The sequence below is a fragment of the Marmota marmota genome, unplaced genomic scaffold (genome assembly GCF_001458135.2).
Source record: "Marmota marmota marmota unplaced genomic scaffold, marMar, whole genome shotgun sequence".
NCBI lineage: Eukaryota > Metazoa > Chordata > Mammalia > Rodentia > Sciuridae > Marmota > Marmota marmota.
In genome coordinates this window covers 5,179,998-5,190,922 of record NW_025999897.1, presented here as the reverse complement: position 1 = coordinate 5,190,922, position 10,925 = coordinate 5,179,998, and the positions used below count along the sequence as shown (strand labels likewise).

Here is a 10,925-nt window from a genome sequence, read left to right as displayed (position 1 = left end):
GTGGTCCCTGTTTGGTTGGATCCTGCTGTGAAGATGGAGAGGCATGTGTGGCTGTCCCAGGATACAAGGAAAGCTTGTTTTCCATGGATATGTCCTTCCTATCTGGGGAATTTTGAATTTGCCTGAAGTTTGACCCTATTTGTCCATTCCTCCATGCATCCCAGTATGGACTCCCATTTCAAGCTAAAATACAGCAAACAAGCTTCTTTTCCACTCCATTTTTCCCTGATTGTGGGTTGGAATTACTTCAAGTCTTGCCTGACTCTGTAAGAAATACTGTTTCTTAGAAGGTAAAAATAGCACTCTTCCTTGAGACAGATGCAATATTGCCTGCTCTGTGAGACATGAGGAGGGGCCTGACTTGTCACCTTGCTCCAGGTATGGCAAACTGGTTAAGGACCCTGACTGTGGCTTCCATGCCCACACTGTCCCCTTCTACTCGTTTCCTCTGAGCTTTGATATCCTGGAAGCTGATTTTACCTTGGCAGCTATTGGCTTCTTTGTGCTCCAGGCTGTGCGTTTCCTCAGCTCTTTTTTCTCTTTCAAAGAATACCATTTGCTGCCTTCTTTAGGAGCACATTAAAATTTTTGGTCCAATAGTGGCCCCCTTCTTATTTTCCATTTAATTAGAAAAAAGTACATATCCATGCCATATACAGGAGTGCAATATATATGCAAATATCTTAAATAAAATAAGAATATTTCTGTATTATACATGTACATTTATATATTTACTTTCTATTCAAAGAATAAGGGTGAGAGGAGAGTATTATCATCAGGCTGGACAATCTAACATACTCCTATAGTAACTGTATCTCCACAAATCACCAGTTCAAATGTATTTTTTAAAATAAAAGTCATGAAATAGAACTACTTTATTTTGATGATCACACATCAATTTGCATTAAAGGGAATTAAAAAGCTAATTCATCATAGCATAATATTTGTTAAATAGAAAATGGCAGTGAATGATTTATTTTTCATGGCCCAGTATTATTGTGATATCAATAGAGACAGCATGCTGTAAGTATCAACTTTATGTGCGGGGTTCACTAGGAAATCATTTGTAATCTATTTACTCACCTTTATATGGCCTTTTGTTATTGATTTCCTACTAGAATCAAATATTGAAGATTTTATACAGTCTTTGAAGCATCAAAATATACTTTTGGAAGTAGATGACTTTGAAAACAGAAATGGCACTGAAGGCCTCTCATACAATGGCGCTATCATAGTTTCTGGTAAACAAAAGGTACGTTTGTCTCTTAAGTTTTGCCTTTATGACTGCACACAAATGCACAGAAAGTGCTATATTTTAACTCTTAAAAACTGCAGAAAATCAACCCAGTTAGTATATAGTAACTTGACTCAGAAAAACATTTTTAGTCCACATTGAATAAACTGTGATGTTAAAATGGGTGTTTTTGAAACATTTTTCTCCTCTTGAAGTATGTATTTTTTTATGTTTGGAAGAAACTAAATTAAGTCATATTGATCAAACTCAATGAACTATTATTACATGTTAAAATTATCATATAATTATGAATTTAGGAAATCCATTTAATACCTAGCTATCTGTATGATATGTTGATAAAACATACTATACTAAACATATACTATACTGTAGTATACTAAAAATATTATAATATCCACACAGACTCTTGGAGAGAAAAGTATTCCTTATATGCTATCTTAATGTGTTTCAATTTAGGAAAAAGTGAATGAGCCATAGAAATCAAGGAACCAGATAAAAATCTATCCTAATCATAAGTGGAACTCTTGCCTCTTACTTTAGTAAAAGCAAGGTGTCAAAATAAATATAGTTATCTTTTTGTTTCTTGCTATAAAGGAAATAAAAACAAAATATTTTGAAAATGTATCATCGAACTCTACCTAACCTAAATGGATTATGAAAAATGCAGTCACTCTGCCAACTTTAGGAAACAACTTTGACAGCTGCTTTTTCCTAATACTTACTGCAAATGTTTAAACAACTTGAACCTCTTGATGAACACATGAGCATTTTCATCAACATGAAGTACATTAACCTTGTCTTAGAAAGGGTGGAAATACTTCACTGGCAGTGTAAACATGAATGTTTTAACAACTCTATGTGTATCTCCTACTGAGATAAAATTCCTATTCTTGCTCATCATGAACTGCCTAGACAACAAAAGTTGAAACCTCCTCATGAAGACACAATGGGAACAAAATCATAGGCATTTAGCAAAACCAATAAAAATTTGCATGAAATGGATGCTGACTGTGTACTATCCACTGTGCTAGGGCCTTTTATATATAATCTCATTAATCATGTAATGACCTATTTAGTATCCTCTTTCACAGATGAGGAAACTTCTGCTCAGGAAAGTCTGTTAAGTTTGAAGATGGACACTTTGCTGGAATGTGGCACTTCAGCTTCTTATATATAAAAACTGTACCTTTGTTCTTCTAGGACTTAGAATTAAACTTATTGATGTTGTTTTTGTTTATTTTAAGGATTATAGATTTTCAATCGTGTGTAATACCAAGAGGCTGCACTGTTTTCCTATCCTCATGAATATTATCAGCAATGGGCTACTTTGGATGCTTAATCATACACAGTATATTCGAATTGAGAGAAGTCCATTTAATCTGGTAAATATTGAATTTAGTGATCCTGAAATTAAGAATTTGAAAATTAACCCATGTTTGCCCTCTTTAAGGTTTAAATATGCATAATTAACTACTCACCCGAAAAATTACTATTGTGTCCTAACATTTTAAATATGTTAATCAAATAAGATGTGGTTTTTTTCCTTGCTAGTTTATTATCAGAGAAATTTCATCAGTGAATACTTCTGAATATTTTGTCATATTCTCCTGGGGGATGCTCTGGAAAGTCATAGAGACATTCCAGGAAGGATATTAGGGAGGGGGACAGAGACAGAAAACACTGAATTAGAAATCAGGAGCCTTTTACATGTTCCTTTAATTTTATAAATTTAACATAATTTACTCATGGAAACTCCATTGACTATGTGAGTTAAGTGACTAACATGGATGAGGATTTGCCAGTCCTTGGCTGGAATACTTTCTGATTCATTCCTTCATGGTTCCTCTGTCGCAAGGGTTTCTTATGCCCATGAGCTGCACTTGCAGGATTTGGGCTACAGCCTGTCTTCAGACAATTAAGGAAACAATGGTTGGAGACAGAAGAGCAGAGGGCCCTCCACACTGAGCTCCAATCTTATCACCTCCTTTCTTTGTCTCTGCAGCCCAGAAGTGACAGTGGCTTCCCATTTCATCATTTTTCTTGAATGATGATCCCCCATATAACCACTGCATGATTATTAGAAAACAATAAGTATTTGAGATCCTATAGTTTTCTGGTTGTTACCAAAAGGAATCTCTCGAAACTGATTCCAAATATTTCACACCAAAAGTTTGGAAGACCAATCAGCAGGATTAGAAATAGACCAATTAAAAGGAAATTTCACTTTATGACAAAGGTGTTGAGTTCCATTTTGGCTCCATTGCATGGTTGTTACACTCAAGTGCAGATTTTCTGTAGGTAATGGGGAGAATGGGAATGGTATAGATTTGAGAGGTGAGTAATGTCTATGCATCCACGAGTTGAATGTGATCAGGGGGAATACACAATGGTGTCTGAAGGGAACTTTTCTGAAAGTGGAACCAGTGGGTAGCAGAAAGGGACAGTTGCCCTCTCTTGGTTTTTCAGTTTTCTCATGTCTTTGCCTGTTTGCTCAGGATCAAAATGGACCTAAATTCCATGGCTACTCTCTTATCATACCCCATCCCCCAGTTGCATACTCCTTCATTCCTATGATGACAGTAATACATTTTCCCACCTGGAGAAAAATTGGAATTTATAGACACAGACTCCAAAATCTTAAAATTTGAGAATTGGAGAATTATTCTGAGACAGACTTGTGTTGTTCCTCTAATTTTATCCATGAGATAGTCCTATATGCTGCTTGGGCACAGGGCCGAGTCTCAGACAGACACTGATTAGGGGGTAGTGATTTAAATTTTATTTCCTCAAAGATGCATTCATTGGCACCAACTTTCCTTTTCAGCTCTGTGCTAGAGAATGTATCCTTGCTAAGGACTTCACATACCCATCTGTGATTTGCTGAGAAAGACATGTTGCCTAGGCCTGAGTTATCTGTTAATGAAGGGTCACAATTCATGAATTATTACTATTTTTTTATCATGGTAAAAAAAAACATAAAACTGAACATAATAACCATTTTAAAACATACAGTTCAGTATTATTAAATACATTCACATTGTTGTGAAATAAAGTTCTAGAACTTTTATGTCTGGTAGAAGTAAAACTCTCTATCCATCAAACAGTTCCTATTCCTATCTCCTCTCCTGCTTCTGGGGAGGAACCATCACTCTACTTTCTATTTCTATGAATTTGACTACTTTAAATACCTTAATATTTGTTTCTTCTTGACTGATTTATTTCACATAGCATAATGTCCTCCATGTTCATTCATGTTGCAGCATGTGACAGATTTTCTTCCTTTTTAGAGCTGAATAATGTTTTATCGTATGTATATATACCATATTTTGGTTATCCATATATGCACTGGTAGACATTTGGGTTGGTTCCATCTCTTGACTATTGAAGTAATGGTGCTATCAACGTAGTGTGCACGTACCTCTTAAAAACCCTGCTTTGTGTTCTTTTGGATGTATACCCAAAAGTGAGACCTAAATCATTTCTTTTCTTTTTTTTTTTAATTGGTTGTTCAAAACATTACAAAGCTCATGACATATCATCTTCCATACATTTGATTCAAGTGGGTTATGAACTCCCATTTTTTACCCCAAATACAAGTTGCAGAATCACATCGGTTACACATCCACATTTTTACATAATACCATATTAATGACTGTTGTATTCTGCTACCTTTCCTATCCCCTACTATCCCCCCTCCCCTTCCCTGTCATCTTCCCTCTCTACCCCATCTGCTGTTGTTTAATTCTCTCCCTTGTTTTTTTTTTTTTCCCCTTTCCCCTCACAAACTCTTATATGTAATTTTGTGTAACAATGAGGGTCTCCTTCCATTTCCATAGTTTCCCTTCTCTCTCCCTTTTTTCTTAGAGTTGAAGCCTCACATCAAGTAATAAGAAATCACTTCCCCCCCCCATTGGATGACTGTAAACTAGAACTATATTTTGACTTCTCAATATTTCAAAAAGCATATTCTTTGATTAATAGTGTATGTTTCATGAAAAAATTTACTATTACGTTTTTGCTTCCAGAACCATCTGTACATCTGGACTGGGTTGCCGGATGGTTCTCCATTCATGTTTTTTGTTGTGTGCTGCCTTTCTCCTTACATCGCCATGAGCAGTGTCACTGATCACAAAGTAAGAGAAAGTAGGGAAGTGCAAGCATTTAAAGTTATTGTTTTTTTTTTTAATGCTCTGTGTTCAAAATGTTTTCCCATGAGAAAAACGCTTAACTGTATTTTAATTCAGATCATATTGTTGCTCATTATTTCTAGCAAGTTAAAAACTTACTTTTAAAAATGCAAAATACTTTTTACTTCAAATTTACAGCATAAGTGCAATATTTTTTTTTTGACTCAGTGTAAACCCTTAAAGAGCAATATTATATAAAAAAAAATCTTTGGACTACATTATTTCCTAACTCAGGAGGAAATCATTGATGTTGAAATTGAAGACCAAATTTAACTTGGGTTCCTTCTGCATTCTGTACATGCAATTTTATGTTATATTTGTATTTAGTTATGCTCATTATCCAGACATAACATGAAAGTTAGTTTTAGATAAGACTACTTTCATCATCTTGAGCCAGTAACTCTATGGAAAGATGAATACACAAAGGAAAATTTATGTCCTTCAGGTCACAAAACATTTCTTTGGAAGGAGCTTAATGCTTTAATATATATATANAACTAAGATCAGAGTAGGGACGAAGAGCAGGAGAAGAAGATTAACATTTAACAGGGATGAGAGGTGGGGAGGGGGGAGGGGGGAGGATGGGAAAGGCAGCGGAGCACAACAGACACTAGTATGGCAATATGTAAATCAATGGATGTGTAAGTGATGTGATTCTGCAATCTGTGTATGGGGTGAAGGTGGGAGTTCATAACCCACTTGAATCAAAGTGTGGAATACGATATGTCAAGAAATTTGTAATGTTTTGAACAACCCACAATAAAAAATTAAAAAAAAAATAAAAGTCATGAAATAGAACTACTTTATTTTGATGATCACACATCAATTTGCATTAAAGGGAATTAAAAAGCTAATTCATCATAGCATAATATTTGTTAAATAGAAAATGGTAGTGAATGATTTATTTTTCATGGCCCAGTATTATTGTGATATCAATAGAGACAGCATGCTGTAAGTATCAACTTTATGTGCGGGGTTCACTAGGAAAACATTTGTAATCTATTTACTCACCTTTATATGGCCTTTTGTTATTGATTTCCTACTAGAATCAAATATTGAAGATTTTATACAGTCTTTGAAGCATCAAAATATACTTTTGGAAGTAGATGACTTTGAAAACAGAAATGACACTGAAGGCCTCTCATACAATGGCGCTATCATAGTTTCTGGTAAACAAAAGGTACGTTTGTCTCTTGAGTTTTGCTTTTATGACTGCACACAAATGCACAGAAAGTGCTATATTTTAACTCTTAAAAACTTCAGAGAATCAACCCAGCTAGTATATAGTAGCTTGACTCAGAAAAACATTTTTAGTCCATATTGAATAAACTGTGATGTTTAAATGAGTGTTTTTGAAACATTTTTCTCCTCTTGAAGTAATTTTTACATTTGAAAGAAACTAAATTAGTCATATTGTTCAAACTCAATGAAATATTACATTTTAAAATTATCTGTAATTATGAATTTAGGGAATCCATTTAATAGCTAACTATCTGTATGATATGTTGGTAAAACATATTATACTAATAATATACTGTACTGTACTAAAAATATTATAATATCCACACAGATTCTTGGAGAGAAAAGTATTCCTCATATGCTATGTTAGTGTATTTCAATTTAGGTAAAAGTGAATGATCCATAGAAAACAAGAAACCAGATGACAATCCAACCTAATCATAAGTAAAACTTCTGAGTCTCACTTTACTAACAGTGCAGTTTTCTCTTTATTTATTGCCACAAGGTAAATAAAAAACAAAAACTTTTGAAACTGTATCATTGAACTCTAGACTACCTAAGCTAAATTATGAATTATGAATTATGAAAAATATAGTCACTCTCTTCCAACTTTGGGAAACTGCTTTGGCCTCTCCTTTGTCCTAAATACTTACTACGCGAACTATTGTTAATGTTTAAACAACATTGAACCTCTTGATGAATGCATGAACATTTTCATCAACATGAAGTACATTAACCTAGTCTTAGAGAGGGTGGAAATGCTTTGCTGACAGTGTAAACATAAATAATTAATAAACTCCATGTTTATCACCTGCTATGATAAAATTCCTTTTCTTGCTCATAAACTGCCAGTGATTCCTTGTCCAGGAAACTTTTAAACTCCACTGAGATCTCCTCATCAAGACAATGGAGACAAAATCATAGCTATTTAGCAAAACCAATAAAAATTTGTATGAAGTGGATTCTGACTCTGCACTATCCACTGTGCTAGGGCCTTTTATATATAATCACATTAAATCATGTAATGACCCATTTAGTATTTTCTCTCACAGATGAGGAAACTTTTATGCTCATGAAAGTTCGTTAACTTGAAGGTGGACACATAGCTGGAATGTGACACTCCAGCTTCTTACATATAAAAACTATACCTTTGTTCTTCAAGGTCTTAGAATTAACTTTATTGATGTTGTTTTTGTTTATTTTAAGGATTATAGATTTTCAGTTGTGTGTAATACCAAGAGGTTGCACTGCTTTCCTATCCTCGTGAATATTATCAGCAATGGGCTACTTCAGATGTTGAATCATTCACAGCATATTCGGATTGAGAGAAGTCCATTTTCATGGGTAAATATTGAATTTAGTGATCCTGAAATTAAGAATGTGATAAGTAACCTATGTTTTTCTTCTTTAAGGTTTAAATATTTATATTTAATTATTCACCCTAAAAATTACTATTGTGTCCTAACATTTTAAACATGTTTTATCGGATAAAATATTTTTTATTGCTAAGTTATCATCAGAGAAATCATTGGTGAATACTTTTGAATATTTTTTCATATTCTCCTGGGGGAGGGATGCTGTGGAAGTTGTAGAGACATTCCAGGAAGTACATTAAAGAGGAGACAGAGACAGAAAATACTGAATTAGAAATCAGGAGCTTTTGTCATGCTGCTTTCATTTTATAAATTTAATATAATTTTCTAATGGAAACTCCCTTGACTAAGTGAGTAGATTGACTAACATGAAGGAGAATTTGCCAGTCCTGGGATGTATTGCTTTCTGATGCCTTCCTTCATGTAATCATAGTTCCTCTGTGTTGCAAAGTTGTCTAATACCGATGAGTTGAGCTTCTGGGATTTTGGCTACAGCCTGTCTTCAGACAATAGAGAAAACAATGGTTGGAGATAGAAGAGCAGAGGGCCTTCCACATTGGGCTCCAGTAATATCACCTCCTTCCTTTTTCCCTGAAGCCCAGAAGTGACAGTGGCTTCCCCATTTCATCATTCTTCTTGGATGATGATCCCCCATATAACCAATGCATGATTATTAGAAAATAATAAGTATTTAAGATTTTATAGTTTTCTGGTTGATACCAAAGGGATCTCTTGAAACTGATTCCAAATGTTTCACACCAAAAGTTCGAAAGAAAAATCAGCAGCATTAAAAATAGACCAGTTAAAAGGAAATTCCACTTTATGACAAAGGTGTTGAGTTCCATTTTGGCTCCATTGCATGGTTGTTACACTCAAGTGCAGATTTTCTGTAGGTAATGGGGAGAATGAGAATGGAATAGACTTGAGAGGTGAGTGATGTATGTCTACATCCATGAGTTGAATGTGATCAGGGGGAATACAGGATGGTTTAGCACAGAAGTGTCTGAAGGGAACTCGTCTGAAAGTGGAACCAGTGGGTGGGACAGTTACCCTCTCTTGGTTATTCAGTTTTCTCATGTCTTTGCCTGTTTGCTCAGGATCAAAATGGACCTAAATTCCATGGCTACTCTCTTAATCACACCCCATCCCCCAGTTGCATACTCCTTCATTCCTATGATGACAGTAATGCATTTTCCCACCTGGAGAAAAATTGGAATTTATAGACACAGACTCCAAAATCTTAAAATTTGAGAATTGGAGAATTATTCTGAGACAGACTTGTGTTGCTCCCCTCTAATTTTATCCATGAGATAGTCCTATATGCTGCTTGGGCACAGGGCCCAGTCTCAGACAGACACTGATTAGGGGGTAGTGATTTAAATTTTATCTCTTCAAAGATGCATTCATTGGCACCAACTTTCCTTTTCAGCTCTGTGCTAGAGAATGTATCCTCCCTGTTGCTAAGGACTTCACATACCCATCTGTGGTTTGCTGAGAAAGACATGTTGCCTAGGCCTGAGTTTTCTGTTAATGAAGAGTCACAATTCACAAATTGTTGTTTTTCATCATGGTAAAAACACATAATATAAAACTGACTATAATAATCATTTAAAGCATACAAATCACTAGTATTAAATACATCCACATTGTTGTGAAATAAAGTTCTAGAACTTTTATGTCTGGTGGAAGTAAAACTGTCCATCAAACAGTTCCTATTCCTATCTCCTCTCCTGCTCCTGGGGAGGAACCATCACTCTACTTTCTATTTCTATGAATTTGACTACTTTAAATACCTTAATATTTGTCTCTTCTTGACTGATTTATTTCACATAGCATAATGTCCTCCATGTTCATCCATGTTGTAGCATGTGACAGATTTTCTTCCTTTTTAGAGCTGAATAATGTTTTATCGTATGTATATATACCATGTTTTATTTATCCATATATGCACTGGTAGACATTTGGGTTGATTCCATCTCTTGACTATTGGAAGTAATGGTGCTATCAACGTAGTGTGCATGTACCTCTTAAAAACCCTGCTTTATGTTCTTTTGGATGTATACCCAAAAGTGAGACCTAAATCATTTCTGACTTGTGTTTTTCTTGGAGTTGAAGCCCCATGTCAAGTAACAAGAAATCACTTTCCCTTCTTGGATGACTGTGAACTAGAACTATATTTTGACTTCTCAATATTTCAAAAAGCATATTCTTTGATTATTAGTGTATGTTTCATGAAAAAATTTACTATTACGTTTTTGCTTCCAGAACCATCTGTACATCTGGACTGGGTTGCCGGAAAGTTCTCCGTTCATGATTTTTGTTGTGTGCTGCCTTTCTCCTTACATTGCCATGAGCAGTGTGAGTGATCACAAAGTAAGAGAAAGCAGGGAAGTTCAGGGATTTAAGTAATTGTGTTTTAATATTGTGTGTTCAAAATGTTTTCCTGTGAGAAAAACACTTAACTCTACTTTGGGTAACATTGTTAATCATTATTTCTAGCAAGTCAGAAATCTTACTTTTAAAAATGCAAAACACTTTTTACTTCAACTTTTTGGCATAAGTACAATGATTTTTTACACTTGACGTAAACCTTTAGAGGGAAATATTATAAAAAAATCTTTGGACTACATTATTTCCTAACTCAGGAGGAAATCATTGATGTTGAAATTGAAGACCATATTTAAGACTTGTGTTCCCTCTGCATTCTGTAAATGCAATTTTATATTGTATTTGTGTTTAATTATTCTCATTAACCAAACAAAACCTGAAAATAAGATTTAGATAAGTCTGCTTTCATCATCTTGAACCAGTAACTCTATGGAAATATATATATATGCATATATATATATATATATGCATATATATATATAT

The 10,925-nt window shown here is 34.5% G+C and overlaps 1 protein-coding gene across 7 annotated transcripts in view; it reads left to right on the top strand.

The window, feature by feature from the left end:
- The first annotated feature begins 307 nt into the window (after positions 1–307).
- Positions 308–10,925, top strand: part of LOC107158377 (ATP-binding cassette sub-family A member 6-like) — a 27,446-nt gene continuing 16,828 nt past the window's right edge. Inside the window, exons 1-3 of one of the 7 annotated variants that reach the window (XM_048798193.1) lie at positions 308–1,252; positions 7,888–8,025; positions 10,320–10,427. In XM_048798193.1, the coding sequence (XP_048654150.1) occupies positions 7,975–8,025; positions 10,320–10,427 (159 nt within the window). In that variant the 5' untranslated portion in view covers positions 308–1,252; positions 7,888–7,974. Of the gene's footprint in view, positions 1,253–2,499; positions 2,638–5,280; positions 5,389–6,316; positions 6,623–7,887; positions 8,026–10,319; positions 10,428–10,925 lie in introns of those variants that run through there. The other 6 variants (XR_007345657.1, XM_015504862.2, XM_048798197.1 and 3 more) reach the window with 6 other exon arrangements.